General features: G+C 47.0%; 1 protein-coding gene across 1 annotated transcript in view; it reads left to right on the forward strand.

Annotated features, from left to right (window-relative positions):
* Positions 1 to 23,199, forward strand: part of DNAH9 (dynein axonemal heavy chain 9) — a 337,407-nt gene that overhangs the window by 87,133 nt on the left and 227,075 nt on the right. The window contains exons 21-26 of the mRNA XM_058704720.1: positions 2,360 to 2,490; positions 2,844 to 2,970; positions 7,936 to 8,088; positions 9,087 to 9,212; positions 11,408 to 11,647; positions 11,970 to 12,130. Coding sequence (XP_058560703.1) covers positions 2,360 to 2,490; positions 2,844 to 2,970; positions 7,936 to 8,088; positions 9,087 to 9,212; positions 11,408 to 11,647; positions 11,970 to 12,130 — 938 coding nt within the window. The remainder of the gene's footprint in view (positions 1 to 2,359; positions 2,491 to 2,843; positions 2,971 to 7,935; positions 8,089 to 9,086; positions 9,213 to 11,407; positions 11,648 to 11,969; positions 12,131 to 23,199) is intronic.

Raw genomic sequence — 23,199 nt, forward strand, 5'->3', positions numbered from 1 at the left:
TTTTTTGCAGAGTTCTCTGTTTCTCTGTACCCCCTCAGCACAGAAAGCTCTTTGCCTACAAATCAGTTTGTTTCCAAAATGTCACACATTGTGCAGATCTCCCTTAAAAGTTGAAGCGCCCCCCCCCGTCAAAACGTTGTATTTTTCCAGCTCGCCCCTCAAAAAGCATATCTAATGTCCGACTGCAGATGAAAGGTTGTACATCCGGAACGAAAGACAGCAGAAAACTGGGGCGCCTGGGTGACTCAGTCGGCTCAGGGCACGATCTCGCGGTTCACGAGTTCGAGCCCCGCGTCGGGCTCTGTGCCGACAGCTCGGAGCCTGGAGCCCGCTTCGGATTCTGTGTCTCCCTCTGTCTCTGCCCCTAACCCACTCACATTCTGTCTGTCTCTCTCAAAAATAAATAAATAAGCAACAACAACAAAAATTTTTTTTTAAATAAAAAAACAGAAAACAATTCTGATAGGTTGTCATCAGGCCACATGGAATAAGCCAGATTTTCTTTCTCTGCAGTGCTAGTGACTGGAGAAGAGCAGGTTTAATTGGGGGGGCGGGGCATGGAAATCAGTGGAGACTTTGGTAGAGACTCTGAGGAGGCATCTGAGAACTCCCAACTATGCACCAGAAAGAATTGGTGTCATTAACTTCTCAGTGGCAAGGGTTTGTGTGTGAAGTATGCGAACACATTTAATTTTTTTTTTTTTGTATTAACAGTGCAATAACAGAGACAATTTGAAAACATGATAAAACCGGTCATAATCTTACACCCTAACTAGTAACTATTTTCATTCATTAGAAACATTTCCCAACTTGGCTTGACACACACAGGCATTTCTGTACAGTTGCCTTCTGCAGGATATCAATTTTCTTTCCAGCTCTTTCCATGGGAGCACTAGTGCTCCGTACTTCATACTTCTGATGAAACCTTGAGACTTCCGCACCTCTCACGGGAACAAGATACCTCACTGAGCAAACATATTGTCCCCAGCCCCCCTATTTCTAAATCTTCTTGGAGAGGGGTGTGGATTGAAGATGTTCGGAGCAGACCCAGGTGGGCGGGGCAGGCTGAGTTTCAGCTCTGTCTCTTGGAGCTGTGGGATCTTGGGCAAGTTGCTTAACCTCCCTGTGCCCTGGTTTCCTCCCGCGAACTGGGACAAATACCAGAACCTACTTCAGGGATATAACTGAACAGTGCACACAGCATATACTGTTGTGATCGTTGCCATGTACTAAAAATACCACAAGCTCTCGCCAGGTGCCAGGTGTTGAGCTAAACTCTGCACATATTATTGTCTCGACCATGTCAGTGATATTGTTCCTCACTGTGTGTGTTTGAAGGACATGGTGGTAACTGATTCGTTTGACCTCACGTTTGCCGAAGAACATCTTACTTTGGTTACGTAAACTTTAGCACGGACCCAGGGAAGGCAGCGGACCCGCCCGCCGTCCACCTGATGTAGGAAGTGTGTGTTTTATGCCGACGGTCAAAGTATGGTCCGGGGACCCTGACCCTTGTAGGGGATCCTCAGGGTCAAAGCTGTCTTAAGAATAGTGCTAAGATGCTGTTTGCCTTTTCCGCTCAGATTTTTCCAGGTGCACACGGGAGTTCCCCAGAGGCTCTATGATACGTGACATCACGACAGATCGAATGCAGAGCAGGAAAGAAAACCTGGCCATGTTCCGAGTCAGACATTAACTTTGGGGAGGAAAAAACAAAAAAACAATGTCACCTCCTCTCTAAGTTATTTTGTTTTGGAAAATACAATTATGTTAGAAGTATATTATCAGGTTACCATCGTGGGCTTAATATCATTACTCTTCAAATGAATTAACAAAATATTTTTTCAATCTGTCAACGTCAGCTTCCAACGGAGAAAATGCACTGAGGGCTATATTAGCCACATACGCAAAAAGCTCTTTGCACTCCTCGCCAATTTTTGCAAAACACGGAGGGATTTTGTGGCCCAAATGTGCAGGAACTTCTGTTTCAAGCCAAGAGTATTTCCTTGTTGAAGTTTTTAGGGCCTCCCCCAAGGACTGGTTTCTGCTTCTGAATTGCTGCAGATGAGGGGACCTTCTTTGAGTCCGAGAAAGCAGTGGTGAATTTCCCCCCACGTTTTTTTTTTTAATTTTTTTAATGTTTATTTATTTTTGAGACAGAGAGAGACAGAGCATGAACGGGGGAGGGTCAGAGCGAGGGAGACACAGAATCTGAAACAGGCTCCAGGCTCTGAGCTGTCAGCACAGAGGCTGACGCAGGGCTTGAACTCACGGACCGCGAGATCATGACCTGAGCCAAAGTCAGCCGCTTAACTGACTGAGCCACCCAAGCGCCCCTCCCCCCACGTTTCAATTTCAGGATTCTGAAAGATTTGAAGGCATTGACGTGGACTTTAAAGAGCTGGCTTACGATGCCCAGAAAACTCCAAATGTCGTGGAGGCCACCAATAAACCAGGTCTTTACGAAAAACTGGAAGGTCTTCAGAGCAGGTGATGGTCTGCTTGCTCCCCCCCCACCCCCGCCTTTATACCGGGGAAGGTGATGGTGCCTTTTCCCCATTCTCTGAGACCCTTACTGTCTTCAGCTATCCAAGCAAGTGTGTGTGTGTGTGCGCGCGCGCACGCGCTTCGATTTTCCGGTATGTTAGGTAACGTGGGGTATTATGAGAGGCGCTTGTTTGGGTGGAAATGCACCAGTGTGTATATTTGCAAATACCCTCAGTGTTTCTGGCACTGATTTCCATACGCGTTCCGTGTCCTGCCTCTGTCTGCCTTTGGGTCGTGTCTACGCACCTATGCGCCCAAGCAAACTTAATTACAAAATCCTATGTCTGTGCCCTCAGATTGCACCTGTGTGAGAAGGCCCTGGCAGAGTACCTGGATACGAAAAGGCTTGCCTTCCCTAGGTTTTACTTTCTGTCCTCTTCTGACCTGTTAGACATCCTTTCCAACGGCACAGCTCCTCAAGAGGTAAGTGGAGGGAGCACTCGTGGAAGCATCCAGAAAGTCTGAGGGGGCTCCCAAGTGGGAAGGTGTCAGATTCCCCATTATGCCTCCTCTCTCTGGTAGGGTGCGTATTTCAGACCCACGTTTCCCCCCCCCCCCCACCTCACCCCCCGGCATCTTCCACGTTTATAGTTAGGCTTCTCGGGGAGCCCCCGGCCCATCAGTGGCTCTAACCCCCGAAAGGGGAAGCTTCGAGGATGGGGAAGGTGGAGGGGTCTAAGCCTTCACAGGAGCGTGCCTTTGATCGGATTCTGAAGAGAGATCCAGGTAGGTGCTAGCAAAAGTTACAGCAAACATTTCCAGGGGAGAGAAGACTGAAGGTTGTATTAACTTGGCATTTTGTGATTTTTGTGTGTGCGGAAAGAGTATACACAAGGAGCTCAAAATTTGGAGTTCTGGCCCCTAGTTCTAGCCACTTGTTGGCCGTGTGGTCTTGGGAGTCCCTTCTCTTTGGTGAAATTTCCTCATCTGTAAGATAGGAGAAGGCTACTGTGGTACAGCCTTTTTCCCCCCCTCTCTCTCTCAATATGAAAGTCCCACTGGTTGTGTTTGGAGCTGTAGACAGCGCTTCTCAAACATGAGTGTCACCTGGGGGCTCAGGTGCATCAGAATCACCTGGAACTCCTGTTAAAATGCAGATTCCTGGGCCCCAGGGTTTCAGATGAGCCTGTAGGTCCAGGTGGGGCTGGAGAGGTTGCATTTCTAAGGATTCCCGAAATGATGCTGGTGGTCTCGGGACCACCCTTCGAGAAAGACTGTCTTAGACCCTAGGTCTGCGTCTCCAAGTAACAGGTAGGACGGGGGGATGGTGTCTCCACCCGGTGTCACCCTGAGAAGACGCCAAGATCTGTGTGTATGTAGTTCTCCACTTTTCCTTTGACGGAGGATATCCGGTCAGAGTACCGTGTTCAGAAGTTACTTGGATGAGTTCTGTCCCGCCCTTCAGTGTGATTTTTGTACTTCACCTGAAGTATGGTTGGGCTCAGGTATTTCTCTTGGCTTTTAGTTTTTGTTTCTGTTTTTGTTTTTTCTTCCCATCCCTGTGGATTGGATTGTTTGAATACGTAGAATTCTAAAAGTCAAGATGTGCAAAAAGGTATGTTGGAAATGCCCCTCCTGTACTTCCCCTCCACTCCCTGTAGGTCACCGACCCCACTAGTTTCTGGCTTTCCTTTGCAAGAAACAAGCAAATGTTCGTTTATATCTGCCCGTGTGGTTTTCTAATTTACCCTCCTTTCTCACATAAAAGGGAGTCTGCTATGTATACTTGAAAGCAGTTTTTTATGTTGTTACGTATCCTGGAAATCACTCCATATCAATTTAAAGGCATGGCCCTCGTTTTTTTTTTTTTTTTAATGTTTATTTATTTATTTATTTTTAATTATTTTTAACCTTTATTTATTTTTGAGACAGAGAGAGACAGAGCATGAATGGAGGAGGGGCAGAGAGAGAGGGAGACACAGAATTGGAAGCAGGCTCCAGGCTCTGAGCCATCAGCCCAGAGCCTGACGTGGGGCCTGAACCCACAGACCGCGAGATCGTGACCTGAGCTGAAGTCGGACGCTCAACCAACTGAGCCACCCAGGCGCCCCTAATGTTTATTTTTAAGAGAGAGCGTGTGCCAAGCAGAGGAAGGGCAGAGAGAGAGAGAGGGAGACGCAGAATCCGAAGCACGCTCTGAGCTCTGAGCTCTGAGCTGTCAGCACAGAGCCCGACGTGGGGCTCAGATTCACGAGCTGTGAGATCATGACCTGACCCGAAGTCAGACGCTTAACCGAGTGAGCCACCCAGGCGCCCCCCCCCCTCATTTTTTTTTTTAATACACCTGCATCCTAACTCCCTGGACAATGCCACAGTTTGGCCAAAGGTTGTTGATACAATTTTTCAATTACAAATCCTGTGCCAGTGGATAACTTTGGGTTTTGTATTGTTGGGGGTCTGCCTTCCAGGCAAATGCCTAGAAGTGGGATTTTTCTGGGTCAGAGGGTAAATGCTATGTGGTCGGGTTTAGCAGTGGCCCTATTTCCCTCCGTGGGGAAACAGCCTGTTGCGTCACCACCAGCAACGGAGGAGAGCGGCTCTCATGGAGCCTAAAGATGACAGCCGTGCATTAGTTTCCCATCTTCGCCATTAACTTTCCACCTCCCTGAAATTATATTTTTGGTTTGTTGGTGAGAAGCATGTACCAAACACAGATCATCCCTAGAGTTAAAACCCACCTTTCTTTTGTTCCCCTATATAGTTTTCCGAAAAAGTTCCAGAGTAGCCCACGCATAGCGGAGTTGAGATATTTATCACACCGGCATTCTGTTTTGTAGCTATACGTTCATTAATTCCATGCGTAGGGAAAGTCAAAGATCGTTGCCAGACCTTTTGTACATGATGTGCTCATTCTTAAATACTTATATATTTTTTTTAACGTTTACTTATTTTTGAGAGAGAGAGAGAGACAGAGCACAAGCAGGGGAGGGGCACAGAGAGAGGGAGACACAGAATCCGAAGCAGGCTCCAGGCTCCAAGGCGTCAGCACAGAGCCCGACGCGGGGCTTGAACCCACGGATCGCGAGATCATGACCTGAGCTAAAGTCGGACGCTTAATCGACTGAGCCACCCAGGCGCCCCCTAAATACTTATTTTTATTTGTCTTGCTTGGTGTGAGTAAATCTGTAAGTAGCTCTTCCCTCCCCACCATCCCGAGAGATGAAGGTTAGTAGACTAATCCCCAGATCCTTCTCTGTCTGCGACTCTGTGGTAGCTTTTACAGGTGAGTGATTGAACGGTCGAGTTTGGAACTCCTGTGTGTCACAGCACTTTCTTCTCAAATCCCCCCAGATGTAGCTCTGAGACATCATCTGAGGTCCACCTGCTTTTTTTTCCCTCCCCAGATCTTTCTAGGTAACCTCATTTGTTTCTATTTGGATCTCCGTAGAGATCAAAATTTAAAGTTTAATTTTAGAAAGTTTGTATACGTTTATATACTTGGCTTTGTTAATTTTTCCAACATTTGACGAGTTTTTTCTTTCCTATCTGAAAACCAGGGTCATTATCTTGAAAAGGTTTTCTTTCTATGTGCTTTAAATTTTTTTAGCGGTTGTTTAATTTTGAGAGAGAGAGAGCACACACAAGTGGAGGACAGGCAGAGAGAGGGAGACAGAGTCCAAAACAGGCTCCAGGCTCTGAGTTGTCAGCACAGAGCCCGACATGGGACTCAAACCCATGAACCACGAGATCATGACCTGAGCCAAAGTTGGATGATTAACTGAGCCACCCAGGCGCCCCTATTCCTATATGCTTTAAAATAATATTTATATTCCATTATCTGGATTTTTCTCCCTTTAAGTTCATCAGATTTCCATAAGCTAGGATTCTGTTTTCTCTGTACAATATAACATTGCCTTCATATATTCGTACATATTTAAAAAAATTTTTTTTGAGTTTTTTTTTTATTTTTTTTATTTTTTATTTATTTATTTATTTTTTTAATTTTTTTTTTTCAACGTTTTTTATTTATTTTTGGGACAGAGAGAGACAGAGCATGAACGGGGGAGGGGCAGAGAGAGAGGGAGACACAGAATCGGAAACAGGCTCCAGGCTCTGAGCCGTCAGCCCAGAGCCTGACGCGGGGCTCGAACTCACGGACCGCGAGATCGTGACCTGGCTGAAGTCGGACGCTTAACCGATGGCGCCACCCAGGCGCCCCTTGAGTTTATTTTTGAAAGAGACAAAGCATGAGCAGGGGAGGGGCAGAGAGGGAGAGAGAGAGGATCTCAAGCAGGCTGCTTGCTGTCAGTGCAGAGCCCAACACAGGGCTCGATCCCATAACCCTGGGATCATGATCTGAGCCGAGATCAAGACTCAGGTCCTCACCCGACTGAGCCACCCAGGTGCCCCACATTTTCATCTGTTACCCCTCTTCCTTGGTGTCTTTCCATGGCTTCTCAAGCCCGTCCACCGTATTTCCTTCGTCTGTGTTGATTTGGTTCTTAAGTATTTGTTGTCCCCTTGCATCATTTTCCTACCGCTACCCATTCATCTCTATCTCCTATTTCATCGCGTTCGTGTTTCTTTCATTTAATTGAAAACAAGGTGGCCTTTTTCATGATCACTTCTGTTTCCTTTATTAAAGCTTCTCTCTCTCTCTCCCACCTCCTCTCCCCCTCCCCTCTGTGCCCCTCCCCCCTTCTCTCTGACAAAGAAGGTTCCCTCCCATCAAGATACTCATCCCAAGTCACCTTGGGTGGGATCCCCTCTGGTGCCCTCACAGTGTATTTACTCCTCTCCTGTCATTAGCTGGGGAGCTGGTTACGGTAAATTTAGGATTACGACTCCGGGTCCCCGTACCCTGGACGCCCTGTATCTCAGAAAGCGCTACCAGAGAGCTTTCTGCTTATTTTTTTCCTCTCAGCCTGCCATTTCCCTCATGTCAGGACCACGGCGTGGCTCTCTGGGAACCCTCCTAGAACAGTCACCCAGGGCGTTACTGGAAAGGGGCCTCTGTGTCATGAGACGACGTGGCGAGGGAGAACCAGGTACAGGTCTCCTGCGCCTAAGTGGTTTCAACAGCCGGGTGACTTCTTCCACAGGCCACCGCCAGCACCATCGCCCTTCTGCCGCAGGGTAGCATTTTCTGAGGAGGAGGGTTTAGGAATTAACCGTCATTTTTTCCCTCCAGTCTGTTCCCATTTAGTTCAAGCAGACATTCGTGAAACTTTCGCGGCCACGATTCCCACTAATTCCGTGTTCCCTTGACCACTTCTACCCAATTCATTTGGTTCCGACCTCATACCACCCCACCACTGTTCCACAAGCTTCCCTGTAAATGTTTGGTAACCGTCTCTAATGGCTGGCATGCAGTAGACCTCTGCACAGTCCCGTCGAGCGTCTGCCCGGACACGTTGTCCAATCCTGTGGCGTGGTTTCCCATCTTAGGTTCAACGCCATCTTTCCAAACTCTTTGACAACATGGCCAAAATGGAATTCCAGCTGGACGCCAGTGAGAAAGCGACCAAGATAAGTCTGGGCATGTACAGCAAGGAAGGAGAGTACGTGGCCTTCAGCGAGCCCTGTGACTGCAGTGGCCAGGTAGAGTAGAAGTCCTTTGCCCTCCTCATCCCGTTCTCTCGCAAGTTATCGGGCAACCTCAACCTTCAGGATGGCCATTTCAACCTTGGGCCGGAACTGCTGTCTGGGCCCTGGGACTGCCGGCTCCTCTCTAACCGACATTGGAGGAGCTCCTGGTGCCTGCCCTCCCCTCTCTGGGAAGGACACACGTCAATGTTCGTATATCTTTCTTAACCAAAGACCTGTGCAGAGAGGAATGAAATGCACATAAACAACTACCCAAGTCAAGGAGAAAAGAATTTTTAAATGATTAGCAGCACCAGGAGACTTTAACGTGACAACCCCTGGGGCACCCCATTGGGGAATCTGGCACGCTGGCATCTTCCCCTGGAGAGGACGTTCTTTGAGGTCAGCCATTTTCCTGGGATGTCATTTCTCTGTACAAATACAGCTCAGAGTCACTGCCTCCCACAGTCCTACCCCTGGGAGAGCCAAATACCATCGTGCTCCAAGAACTACTACTTCTAAATGTCCCATGTACAATTCCAGAAACACAAAATATGGGGCAACTCTCCCCTAAAACTTCCTTCCTAGCCTCCCCCATCACCGCTAGAGTATAAGCTATGTGTCTGTTTTTTGACCAGAAGGCATTCAGTTGGAAAATATAATTCTGGTTTACATCTCCATACTGAGTGTGGACAGGTTATGAAAACCCACTGACTCACTGAGCGAGGTTGACCTTGCTTAGCCCAGACTAACACTTCCTTGTCTGAATGCCAAATGGCAGCTCCCCTCCCCTTGACCTGCTACTGTGTCCTGTGTGTTCCAAAGGGGCCTGTCCACCTGTTGTTAATTGAGCCTGGTTCTCACCACCGTCCTGGGCCACAGAAACAAGATGGCTCCCTGTGCCTTCTGGTGGCCATTGGGCCGATGGCTGGCCTCCATTTTCTTGTCTCCCTCTGGGTGAGCGATTGTATCCTTTCCAGAATCCAGCATCTAACTTGGAGTTCTTCTTTCAGGTGGAAATATGGTTGAACCATGTGCTCGCGCATATGAAGGCCACAGTGAGGCATGGGATGACAGAAGGTGTAGTTGCTTATGAAGAAAAGCCAAGGGAACAGTGGCTCTTTGACTATCCAGCTCAGGTATTCTAACCAGGAGCTTTGTGGGCCCCCATCCTTGCCAGGTCCCCTCCCTCAGGGAAGTCCTTCGGCCTTGAGGGGATACCAGACCTCAAACTCACTATGTGCTTCACAGTCCAGAAGGCCTGGTCTCCGAATTGTCAACTAAGACTCAGTCCAGCCATTACCCTGGAGAACCTGGGATTGTCCCTTTTTACCCTCTCTGGCCACCGTAGGGAGAAAACGTAAACCATTCAACTCACTGAGCCAGCCTGCTTTGTATATGCCGAGATCTTTGCTGAGCACAGGGGACCCCAACAGGGAACGAGACCTCATAACCCTGCCTTGCCGGAGTTTACAGACTTGGCAGGGAAGCCAACTTGCTTACAAATGAGCACATAGCTAGCTGGTGGGGTCTGGGGAGCCCCCCCACCTCTGCCGAGGATATGATATGTAAGCTGAGATTTGAAGTAGGAGCTAACAAGTTAAAGATGGAGGGAAAGAGCAACCAGTATGGGGAGGACCTTGAACTCAGAGGCAAGGAAGAGCATCCTGTGGTTGAAGAACTGAGTGTGGTTTGCAGCAAGAAGGGAAAGAAGGAGCCTGAGCCAGCTGATGGTTCCTACCGAGGAAACTTGAAGCCAGTTCTTACCCATCCCGTTAGGGAGTCTGACTTGCTTCTAAAATGTGTCCGAATCCTTTCCAGGCTTCCCAGGAGGGCGAGGAGGGAAAGGGGCAAATTAATGAGAAATGGCTGTGGTAGACCCTCCCCCCACCCCACCCCCACCCCCCGTTAGGGGCACAGTGCCCGAGCTGGCGTGTTTGAGGGTTGCAGGCGTTTACCAGGAATTGAAGCCACAGGAGTAGAGAACACTGCTCTTGGAAAAGACGCAGACCCGAGACGAGGGTGCAGAAGAGTCCCTTGGGCATCATGTAAAGACTGGCTAGCCAAGGAGGAGCCAGTAAAGCAGATTGAGAAACGGTGCCTTTTCAGGTAGAAGGTACACCGGGGGTGGTCGCAATGGAAACCAAAAGCCGGCCAGAGGTCAGCCATGCCACACGCTTGTAAGAGATCGAGGAAAATAAAGAGGCTGGGGAGTGTCTGTGAGCTTGGTGTGGCCATGTCCGTGGAGTGCAAGGTGGTGGCGCATTGCAGGGGGCAGAGAAGGGAGAAGAAGGTGGGGAAATGTTGGCAGCGAGTGTAGACTAACAGAAATGAGAAATAAGTCAGGACTACTGCAAGGATTCTTTTGACTATGCAATGGGTGCATCGCGTTCAAAGCATCCCAGCAAGATCTCTAGCAAAACCCCACGCGCCTGATCCCAAAGGCGAGAATGGTCCTTTTTCCTACGACAGGATTCTCGGTTTGACAAAGGGAATAATCCCCATCAGGATTCTTTGTTTACCTGAATCAGACTTTTGAGGCGAGAAAATGTGTCGCCTCCTGCTCTTTCGACAGGTCTCATCTAGAGCAGTGTCTCCCCAACCACAGGATGCTACAGACGATCGGTGTATCTAAATTCTCCACCGTGAATAATTCGAATTACGCATTTTCCGTATCAGGTTGCTCAGCAAATGGAAGTCGTGTTTGTTCAAATCCCTTCTTCCATTCCTTTGACTCTCTGAAAAACACAAATCCCACTGACCACGTTGAATTTTGCTGCAATTCACCTTGGTCTCCAGGAGTAGGCTTTTCAAGGTTATAGGGTCCGAGAAATAAAAACCATACACAGCCAAAGCGTTACGGGCAAGCAAAAATATGCCACAAATGATCATCAGAGGCTCGTTAAGCTAGAACACTCAGACCACGGGAAGTTTAAGAAGAACAGAACAAAGACCAAGTGTTGTTGAGATGTTCAATCAACATATTGTTAACCTCCCAAGCCCAGGAACGATGCTTTGCCTGGGGAGTAAAGATGGAAAGATCAGAGTAGCAATTTCTAAAAGCCACTGACATTGACCAGGGGGACTCTTTGGTTGTTTTCAACCAAACGATACATTTTTTTCCAGCGCAGAAAGTGCTTTCCCCACTTGGAACCACTTCACATCTCCAAGGAGACAGAGGCCAGTGGCTCACTTTGTCAGTGCTGGTAGAAGAGGGAGGGAAGGGGCTGAGGTCACCCACACAATTGCATGCTGACTCACGCTGTGTGATGAGTGGGCTGGCTTTGGAGACAGTCCTGGTAATGGCTTTGCTAAGCAGCTCCTGGTGCCACAGGTGGCCCTGACCTGCACTCAGATCTGGTGGACCACGGAGGTGGGCATTGCGTTTGCCAGGCTGGAGGAAGGCTACGAGAACGCCATGAAGGACTATTACAGGAAGCAAGTGGTGCAGCTCAAAACCCTCATCACCATGTTACTCGGCCAGCTCTCCGAAGGGGACCGGCAGAAGATTATGACCATATGCACCGTTGATGTGCACGCCCGGGATGTGGTGGCCAAGATGATCGCTCAGAAGGTGAGTCCCAAACATCCGGGAGTGTCCCTCTTTGTCGCCAGCTACACCGTGAACGGTGGGATAAGGGAGAAGCTCGCATACAGCCCACACGTGGGGGTCCCAGACTCTGCCCCGGCCAGAGAGCTGGGGGAGGGTCATGGTGGCTGCTCCCAGCGAACGTGCGTAACGAGAGCAGCTAATGCTCTCTGTGCTGTGGTGGGGCGCAGCACGGACTCCTGACCGGTAGGCAAAACCCAGCTCATCCAGAGCCCCGTGTGGCCTGTGGCCAAGGGGCCACCGGTGGAACGGCGATTGAGCCCCCTCCTCTGCGCTCTCTCTTCAGGTGGACAATGCTCAGGCCTTCCTCTGGCTGTCCCAGCTGCGGCATCGTTGGGACGACGAGGCCAAACACTGCTTTGCCAACATCTGTGATGCGCAGTTTCTATATTCCTACGAGTACCTGGGAAATACGCCTCGCCTGGTGATCACGCCTCTGACAGACCGGTGAGCACTGGCATCAGCCACTCACGGAGAACCCGATTGGTGTCTGGCTCGGGCCGTCTTAACGGGCCGCTGCCCCTTGTTAGTTGCCCACAGAGCTGTAGGGAGGGAGCGCCTGCCCACACAACACACGTAAAAATAAAACTTCAAGGAGGAAGGGCAGAACCCTTCTCAGGGCAAATCCGTGAGCTGTGATTTTTTTTTTTTTTTTTTTTTGAGGAATTTACTAGGGGAGAATCCCATACCCCTGGGTTCTCACACCAGCTCTAACACATACCGGCTACTTGACCTTGAAAAACTTGACCTAATGCTTGGTTTTTCTCATCTATGAAATGGAGGCGGTTACTTGTTAAACTGGTCTGGGATCCCCAGAATCAAAAACAAAACCAAAAAAAACTACTGATAAGCATTCTGGAAAGTGGGATTTTGTGTATAGAAGGCTGGAAATAGGGAAAACCCAAGATGTGTTCCTGGAAGAGGGGGAGACACTTGACTTGGGGGCTGATGTGGTTGGCCATCAAGGGCCATCAAGGTTGGCCTGGTAAGGTGGGTCCGAGTTAGGCTATAAATATGCAGCATACATTTTTTTAGCCAGTAAGTAGCGATAAACTATTGAAAATTTTTCATCAGCCGAATAAAACTATGTATTTCATGGAGACTTATCTGAGAGCACAGCGTGGGCAAAGGAGAGCGAGGATGGGATATTTTAATTCTGTTGAGATTTCCGTAAATTCTGCTATGATCTGGTGCCCTTTTCCCGTATAATTTCATTGAGCACTAAATCTCTTCTCCAAAGAGCTGCATGTCTGAATGGCTGGCTTACTCCAAATAAGTGACTTGTAGACGGTGAAAAGACTGTCATCAGTGGTGAAGGCTAGAGTGGCCACGTAGAATCTGTGTCATCTCTTACTGAATTTCCCCCCTGCCTGTTTTTAAGTGTTTCCACCTGTATTCTGGCCAAATCCTCAGATGTATTTCCAAGGAACATTGAGTGGAGTTGTAATCGCGGCATTCGCGGCATGACCTGGGATGTGGGAAAATCCCAACATCATCCATAGAGCAGGACCTCATGGTTGATCTCTTCCCCCCACCCCCATGCTGTTCCTTTCCTTAATTCGTTTTCCTGCCCAGCCTGGAAGGATCTTCCACCCAGAGTCCATTCCACGTTTGCTCTTGTCTTTCTCTCCTTTTCATTTTTTGTGGGAGCCCGCAGAGGTCGCATCGCTTCTCTGGTACTCTCCCTGCACTTAGGAATGGAAGCTCTTTGCAGTCAGGGAGCTTTGTCTGTCTTATTTGTTGCTATGTCACCAGCCACCTGCTAGATGTTGGAATTGATACCTGCTGAAGGAATGAATGGTGCTTGAATATTGAAGACCTCTGTGGTAAGAATAGACAGAATTAAGAATAGGAGGTTGACTCAGGAGGGGGATCCACACAGCACTCTCTGCCTTGGCTCCCAAAGAAGGAGGAACAGCTACTCTGTCCTCTGCCCTGATGCGGGGACCGATACTCCTCCCTGCCCCAGCTTCGGACGAAAGGCAGATAACACCTGTTCAGAGGGAGATGCGGGTTTCTCTGCGGCTGGGACAGTATCGGCAACAGCAACTCAGAGGGTTCGGGCACCTTAGGGTTGCACTTGGCCGTCACTTGGTATTAGTCCATTAGAGGCGCTCATTCAGTGCAGGCCAAAGGGAAAAGTGTTCCCGCGTCAGGCTTCATTAGAGCGGACCCTCTCCTGTGTTGTGGTTATTCTCAGCAAGACACGCACCCTAAACAGGAAGGAAATGGGGTCCAGGATTCTCTCTTGCAGTGAGTTTTCCTGCCAGCCTTGGAATATAAGCTAATAGTTTGGGAATTCCTAACGCTCGCAACAGAATCACGAAGCTGTTCTGTATCTGAGCAGTTCGACGAATGTCCGTCTCTGACTCTAGACTGTATGCTCCGTGGTAACGTTGACTTCGATGTACTCACTGTTCTACCCCAAGGGACCTGGCGCTGTGATAGGCATTCAAGTTCACTCCTTGACCGAATTCAGTGGAACGATTTCTGACACAATGCGCCCCCACTTCTCCATCCCCAGTCAGAATATCTCCTTCCTTTCCATGGACATAGCAGACATGATCATTCCAAGTGATAAAAAGTCTAAGACTTTTTTCTTTTCCCTGGGTCGTCACGCCCGCCCCAGCGTTGAAGATAATTACCTCTTTTGGATTTACAAGTCTCTAGTACACGAATGCTGAAGGCCTCTGGAAAGGGAGAGGGTAAAGCTCTGGCAAGGAATTCTCTCCAAAACAGGATTTTACCACCCTTCCTATGAAACGATGCAAAAAAAATAAGAACTAGAAAGGAAGACTTAACACAAATAATGGTGAATACTGTATAGACCTTGACCTCGTTTGGCTCTTTAGATGCTTTTCTGACAAAGTGGTACGTAGTGAATATTTATATGTAAAATTCCATTTTCTCATTGACTTCCATTATTATCTCAAGAAATGTTTTGCCCGGGAAAAAAAAAAAAAAAAAAAAGGCCTTAACACAGAAAATCACATTTTAAAGAGCATTCAGCCTTGTCCGGTGTGTAGCTTAAGTACATTTAATTCTCTCCTGCCAGAGGAATTAATCAAATGGACAATTGATCCATAAAACCTTTGCACATTCATTAAAAGCATAGCCGCATTACAGTACCTCCGACTGATTATGCCTATTTCTTTGGAATTTCCCACTGCCCGGATGGGACCTGAATTTATAAGTAGCTACGATATATTCGCAGGACTCTGGCGTAGCACTAAGCTGAAGAACTAAATGGAAATGCCTTTTCAGCCTGAACAAAAGCAATTCGCATAAGTTGTTTCTCAACCTTTGGATGACCTCCTCTTCCCTCAACTCACCTTCACACACAGACGCCCCTTTCAGCCCCGTGCTGCTGCGTTAAGTACTAATCAACTGCTTATCAAGTTTGAGTACCTCTTAATATCTCAGGAACTGCTGCGAGTAGGTGAGATTTAATTGACCCAAGAGTCTTGGAAGGGGGTTTGCCGGACAAGGACGTAGCACAAGTCCTACACTCCCTAAGTCTTCATCTGCAGTTTTTTATCAGAAAAACTTTGTACTCTCTAAGCAAAGACGATAAAGTCGCCCAGAGGTAACCATTGTTAATATCTAGTCCGTTTACTTCTGCGTGTAGATGTTGACAAAATGAAATTGCAATCCTGTGCTGTATATAAAATACCATAGATTTTTTTTTTACATAGCATTATAAATTTTTTTTAACGTTTATTCATTTTTGAGATAGAGAGAGACAGAGCATGAATGGGGGAAGGTCAGAGAGCGAGGGAGACACAGAATCTGAAACAGGCTCCAGGCTCTGAGCTGTCAGCACAGAGCCCGACGCGGGGCTTGAACTCACGGACTGCGAGATCATGACCTGAGCCGAAGTCAGACGCCCAACCAACTAAGCCACCCAGGCGCCCCTTACATAACATTATATCATGGGCATATTCTCACAACATTCTTCTGAAACACTCTAAGAGCCGGCTTACCTTCTCCTTACAGGTCTCCCATAACTTATGTAACAGACCCATGTTATAAAATGTTTCAGCCACACCTAAGCTTTTACTCTTGAAAATAAATCTGCCATGAACTTGCTTATAAATAACTTTGTGCTGCGTTTCCTAATATTTCCCCAGGAGACTGTCCAAGAGGCAGGGTAATTAGGTGACACATACTTTAAAATTATTCTTGAAACCGGGGTGCCTGGGTGGCTTAGTCAGTTAAGCGTCCGACTTCAGCTCAGGTCACAATCTCTCGGTCTGTGAGCCTGGAGCCTGCTTCCGGTTCTGTGTCTCCCTCTCTCTCTCTGCCCCTCCCCCGTTCATGCTCTGTCTCTCTCTGTCTCAAAAATAAATAAACGTTTAAAAAAAATTTAAAAAAAATTATTCTTGAAACCAATATTGTTCCCACTCTCACCAGCAGTTTATGAGAATGTTTACCTCGTGACATCCTCACCAATATTAAGTATCGTGGTCAAAAATATTATTTTATAAGTCAGAATGGGGTCTCATTTGGATTTGGATGTCCTTAATTACTCACAGACTTTAGCATTTTTATGTGCTCATTGGCTAGTAGATTTTCCTGTCCTGTGAATTATTTATGACTGTTCCTGCCCATTTTATTACTTTTATGTTTAGAAAGTCCCTGCTCATTTCAAGATCAGCTCCATTTCACCTGTATTTTACCACAGCTTCTTTTGTTTTATTTTTCCCTTTCTCTTTTAAAATTCTTGGGTAAACTTTTGGGCTTTTGAGTAGAGGGAGTGTTTTTACCACAACATTTTTGGTTACGAGTGCTAGAAGCCAAACCCTAACTAAGGTAAACAGAGGGAGGAATTGTTACCTCATGTGCCTAGGAAATGAGTCTAGCTCCAGGGCCTGGATGGGGAGAGATCGGTGATGGAACTCTCTCCTATCACGGCTCTGTTTCCTTCTGGATATTAACTTCTCTCTCGCACGGGTTTTCATTGTATGGCTGCAAGGGCGGTCTCCATGCCCACGACTTCATGAATCTTCCAGGAGGAAGAGACACCCTCCCCCCGCTTCTCAGCTCCGTAGATCTGATTCCTTCAAGGGACTCTGGTGAGCCCTGTTTGGATCCTGTGCCGATCTCTGAGTCCCTCACTGGAGCCACCGAGCTTGATTATTTTGCCCAGCCCGAGTCTTGCGCCCACCCCTGGGAGGGTGGGAGATACTTTGGTTGATGGCTGTGCAGCCAGAGGGCTTACCTTAAGTGTGGACTCCTGAGCAAGGAAAACCCACAGAAACTACTACGGCAGGGAATATTTGATTTCTTTGGCTGCCAAGTAACCAGTGGACATGACGTGTTTTAGTGAGCCATGCGCCCTTTCCCTCACTGGTCTGTGATGTTTGCTCCACCAGATTCAAAATTCTGAGTTCTCAGACTACCTCAAAGCGTCTATCCTGTTTCATCATTGTGTCCATCAACATGCCATATTATTTAAGGATTGTAGCTTTGTCGTGAGCTCTCCTATTTGTGTAGTAAAGGTCCACATCATCTTTTATATATATATATATATATATATATATATATATATATATATATATATATATATATATTATATAAGTATATAATATATATAATACACGTTATATATATAAGTATATAATATATATGTAATATATATTATATATTTATCTCTTCTCTTTTCAAACGAACTTGAATCATTTTGTCAGGTTCCAAAATATAAATGGTTAGGGTTTTTGATGGGTGAGTCTTAATACCTTCAAGTTAATTTGGAAAGAATAGCCATCTTTATGATACGCGATACTTTTCTGTATATTCATACCTTGAATTATGTTTATATATCTTTCAGTTTCAGTTATATATATTTCAGCTCAGAAAAGTGTCTAAGTATCGTCATAAAGGTTTTGAATATTTTTTATTATCACTAGGTGCTTTTAAGAATTTTGTTGCTAGGGGCGCCTGGGTGGCTCAGTTGGTTAAGTGTCCGACTTTAGCTCAGGTCATGATCTCACAGTTTGTGAGTTCGAGCCCCGCATTGGGTTCTGTGCTGTCAGCACGGAGCCTGGAGCCTGCTTCGGATTCTGTGTCTCCCTCTCTCTCTGCCCCTACCCTGCTTGTGCTCTCTTTCTCTCTGTCTCTCAAAAATAAATAAACATTAAAAAAATTTTTTAAATAAAAATTTTGTTGCTATACAAGGTTTTTCATTATATATATGTTTTAAAACAATTTGAGGTTTCTTTTATGTATCAAAAATTTGTACCCATTCCAAATGTACCGCTTAATGATTTCCAGTAACTTGACCATGTGGTATAACCATCACCATAAATCAGTTATACAACATTTTTAACCTCCTCAATGAGATCCCTCATGCCCATTTATATACCCATTCCCACCCCCAGCCCCAGCCAACCACTGAGCTACTTTCTGTGTCTCTAAATTTGGCTTATTCCAGCCACTTCTTGTAAATGGAGCCATACAACTTGTCCCTAGTGTCTGGCTTTTTCATTTTACACAGAGTGGGGGGGGGGGGGTTTGTCCATGATAGAGCACGTGGCAGTAGTATATTGCTTTTTCTTACTGACTAATATCCCATGTCATGGACAGGACACATTTTATCTATCCAGTCACCTATTGATGGACACTTAGGTTATTTCCAGTTTGGGGCTGTCACAAACAATGTCGCTGTGAGCCTTTGCGTGCAAGTCCTTGTGTAGACGTTAAGTTTTCATTTCTCTTGGGCCGATACTCAGGAGGGGAGTTGCTTGGTGGTACGAGATCTTTATGTTGAACTTTCTGGAAAACGGGCAAACTGTTTTCCAAAGTGGCTGAATCATTTTACATCCCACCCCACCCTCCCTCCACAGTAGACAGGGGTTCTCATCTCTCCACAGCCTTGACAACTTTATTATTGTCTGTCTTGTGTATTACAGCCGTCCAAGGGGGTGTGAAGTAGGATCTCATCTGAGTTTTAATTGCGATTTCCCTAATAATGCTGTTGAGCGTCTTTTCTTGTGCTCATTAGCCATTTGTCGATCTCCTTGGTGTCATCCCGTTCATGTCCTTTGCCTCCCGTTTGATCCGTTTGTCATCTCGCTGAGTTGTGAGAAGCCTTTGTATATTCTGGTTTTATGGGACATGTGTTTGCAAGTATTATATCCCCATCTGCCGCTTCCCTTTTTACTTTCCGAACGGTGTCTTTTGAGGCGCAAAAGTGTTTAATTTGTGTGAGGTCCAATCTGTCAAGCTTTTCTTTTTGGACCATGCTTTAGGTGTCGTAGCTAAGAAATCTTTGCTTAATTCCACTGTGTCTCTGCCTTTTCACTTGTGTATAGAACGAAACTCACCTTTATGAAGTTATCTCTTGTTCTGCCCATCGACTGCCCGATATTGGAAAAATTCTGAGAACTTTAGTCTTGATTCTCTTGACTTTTCTAAGTCACTACTAGAATTTCCAAACATATCTGAGACATAAATATGAAGCATAATTAGACCTACTCAGGCTTCGTTACTAAGCACGCTGTTATTTTTGTTCCAGAGATCATGTGTCAGTCATTGCTCTGTGTTCTGTCATATTTTGAGAAAGACATTTACCAAGTCGTGGGGGCAAAGAGAAAGATGAGCACTGGGTGAGGGACGATCTCATAACCAAATGGCATAAGCAACAGGTCTTAGAATCGGGGCCATGTATGCTGAAGACAACATTCATGTTTAAACATTAAAATGTTATGGGGTACCTGGTGGCTCAGTCAGTTAAGCGTCCGACTTCAGCTCAGGTCACGATCTCACGGTTTGTGAGTTCGAGCCCCGTGTCAGGCTGTGTGCTGACAGCTCAGAGCCTGGAACCTGCTCCAGATTCTGTGTCTCCCTTGCAAGTGCTTGGAAGGTTAACTTACATTTATCTTTCCTAAATTTTACCCTGTTGGATCTACCCCTATCATTTTCAACTGTTAGGATTATTTTGAATTCAGTCTATGTTGCGTGTAATTGATTATTTCTTAATCCAAGTTACTGATAAAAATATTGACTATCGTGGACCCAAGTCCTGCTGGTCACGCTAGAGGGACCCCCTGCCGGGGAGATATTGTTGCAATCCGTGTTCATTCTTATGAATAATCATCATCCATGTTATGATTATTGAACCGTGTAGTAGGTAGAATTCTAAGGATGATCCCCATGATCTTTTCCCCTGTATGATCTCCTCCCCTTTGAGTATGGGTGAAAACTATACATACATATGATCATGTCATTCCCATGATAATGCTTTGCTTTACAGCAAGAGGGAAATAATTCAAGTGGACCCAATGTCATCGTGTGAGGCCTTGAAAGTAGAGTTCTCTCCTGGCCGAAGACAGAAGGGGGAATCAGAGAGATCTGAACGTGAGACAAACTTGACACACTGTTGTTGATTTTGAAGGTAGAGGGAGCCATATGCAAAGACGATAGAAAGGCCCAGAGGAGCTGAGCTATCCCCTGGCCAACAGTAACCAATGAGGACCTCAGTCTTCCAACTGGTGGGAACTTAATTCAACCAAGAACTCGAGTGAACTAGGAAGCAGATTCTTCCCCAGAGTGTCCAGATAAGAGTGCAGCCAACAGTTACCTTGATTTTGGTCTTTGAGACCCTCCAGAGAGGATCCACCTGGACTTCTGACCTAAAAGAGTGAGAGATTAAGCGAGTGTTGTTTTAAGCTACTTCGTTTATGGTAATTTCTTACATGGCAGGAGAAAAACGAATACAAAACAACTATAAAGATTTCACCAACTCTAAGATGACTCAGACCACATTTCCAGGGTAGCTACAGGCCACTTATAGCTGCAATCGAGATGCAGGGTCTTTGATAGTTTCTTTAATCTGCCATTTGAATAACTGTATTGAAACAGAAAAGCTATATTTCATATATTTTTCACCTTAAAAAAATAATACCTTAAACATGGATCGGCCTTCTTTTCAAGGCACCTTCCTATCTCTTGTCTCCTCTTGTCCTCACGGAAGCCTCCTGAGGGGCGAGAAGACCAAAGCCTATGGGGAGTCATTTGCGCAAAGAGAACAAGACTGACTTCAGCTTGGTATTTGGAAAGCCTTTCAAGCAATTGCAACTGGCACACTGTGGAAGGAGCTGCCTTCTGAAATCATAAACCCTGCCTCGCTGGAGGAAAAGGCTGATGTAGCCCTCCTGGAAGGATTTAATTAATGGGAAAGAGCCTGGCTTGGTTAAAAGGCCAAACCTCTGAGGTCCGTCCCGGAACAAAAGGGTCTGTCTTCCCAGGAACAACCAGACTAAATCGATCCGTATCCGTGTCGGGGCCAGCTGGCCAGGCAAGAGCGCCTCTTGGAGGAGTCCTTGCCATTCTCACAATTGCTATTGGCTCGACACAGCGAGCTTACTGAATTCCTTGGTGCAAAGCCCAAGACTGTGGGATGGATTCCAGTGACCGCTTCTGTTAAGGCACCAAGGTTTCCTTCCCTGGCTGAGTTGTGCAAACACTTTGTACCAGAGGCAACGTAGGAACCCTATCTGACTCCAGAGCCCTCGCCTGAGACCTCGATAGCCTGATCCGCCCACCTCAGTGGAAAACAGCTGCAGACTGAAGCGGCTGGCTTAATGTTGACAGAGATGGACAGGCTGACAAGACCCCACATTGAACTTTAGAGCAGGAGCAGGTATCCCTAAGGCCTAGGACGGCCGGATGGCCCATGACCCAAGCAAAATGGCGACCCTCATGTGGAAGAGGGAGGCACTGTTTTCCTTTTGGTTTACTCATGGTCCAAGCCTAAGCCCCACTGCCCCTGCCTTAGTTATTATTAGCCTTAGCCCAGCCTCCCTTCCCGAAGCTCAGTCTTCCCATCTGTAAAATAGGGATTGGATTAGTTGATCTCAGAAACGCGTTCGAGCTCTAGAGTTCTGTTACTATGGGGAGAAAAATATTTTGGGGGGAGGGAGGCCCCTCCCCCTACCCCCTACCCCCAAGTACTTCTGGAGATCATCAGAAGCTCAGCAGTAGATACTCCGGGAGAGATTGACACCCGGCTCCAAGGGTTTCTTCCCAGAGATTCTTGAGTTTTCTGTGCGAATTCTATTTCTGCAAACCCTTGTGTTTCTGGACTCCTGGACTCCTCGAGAGCCCTGCAGCTCTATGGAGAAGAGGCCTGTGTCCCCCTCTGGCCGGCAGAGGAGGCTGCCGTGGACAGATCAGGGGTGGGAGAGAGTGGGGAGGTGAGTTGGCCAGAGGCCAGGGAGTCTGCCAGTCCGGGCAGCTGCCTTTCCTCCTGGGAGGTTCAGGGCTGCAACAGCCCCTGAGTAGTTCTAGAAGAAGCCGAGGCTCGGGTGGGTAGAAGGCACCGGGGCCAATCTGGAGTCAGAACTCAGCCCCTGAGAGCAGGTATGGCCTCTGTTAGGACTCAGCTAGGAGTGTCTGAGAGAGGAGAGAAGCACCCTGGGGGAGCCCAGCTCACCAGCCCTGAAATGCAGCCCATCAGTTGAGCCAACACCTGCCCTCACACGGGAAAACTGCCAGTGGAATAGCAGGTCCTCACACCTGTCCTGTCCACCTGGGGATCTGCCTTCCTGAGTGTCACGTGCAAAGGCTGAAATATGGGAATTTTGCACTCAATTAAAGGAGAATTCAGGGGGCAGCTGGGTGGCTCAGTCGGTTAAGGATCCGATTTTGGCTCAGGTCATGATCCCACAGTTCCGTGAGTTCGAGCCCCGCGTCGGGCTCTGCACTGACAGCGCAGAGCCTGCTTGGGATTCCCTCTCTCTCCCTCTCTCTCTCTGCATGCCCCCCATCACACTTTCTCTGTCTCTCTCAAAATACATAAACTTAGAGAATTCGGGAACTCACTTCGTCTTTCCAAAGCCATTTTGGTTTCGGTGGAGACGCAGTCGCCATCTGGCCCGAAGAGTGTTCACCTGGAACTACTGGTGAACTCTAAACGTCAGATTCCAAAACAGAATTCATCTTGGAGGCCCCCTTGGGTGGCCCCTTCTGGTCCAACCTGCAGGTGGAGAGCCTATGTTATTAATTTTCTAGGTATCAAGAAATGAGGCCAGTGGCACATTTTTTAATGGCTTTATTGAGGTATAATTTACATGCGTTACAGTTCACCCATTACAAGGGTACAATTCAATGATGGTTAGTACTTTGTAGGGTTGTGCAACCATTACCATCATCCAGTTTCAGTCTTTGCCATCACCGTGTTTATGATAATACCCTCTAGTTCGATCCACGTTGTTGCAAATGGCAAGATTTCATTCTTTTTTTTCACCACCACGTCATATTCCATTGTGTTTGTGTATGTGTGTATATATATGTATATATATGCCACATCTTCTTTATTCATAAGTTGGGGAACACTTGGGTTCTTTCCATAATTTGGCTATTGTTGATGGCGCTGCTATAAACATTGGGTTACACGTGTCCTTCAAATCAGCATTTTTGTATCCTTTGAATAAATACGTAGTACGATTCCTGGGTCGTAGGGTAGTTCTGTTTTTAATTTTTTGAGGAACCTCCATACTGTTTTCCAGAGTGGC

This window comes from Neofelis nebulosa, chromosome 16, assembly GCF_028018385.1.
Source record: "Neofelis nebulosa isolate mNeoNeb1 chromosome 16, mNeoNeb1.pri, whole genome shotgun sequence".
NCBI classification, from domain to species: domain Eukaryota; kingdom Metazoa; phylum Chordata; class Mammalia; order Carnivora; family Felidae; genus Neofelis; species Neofelis nebulosa.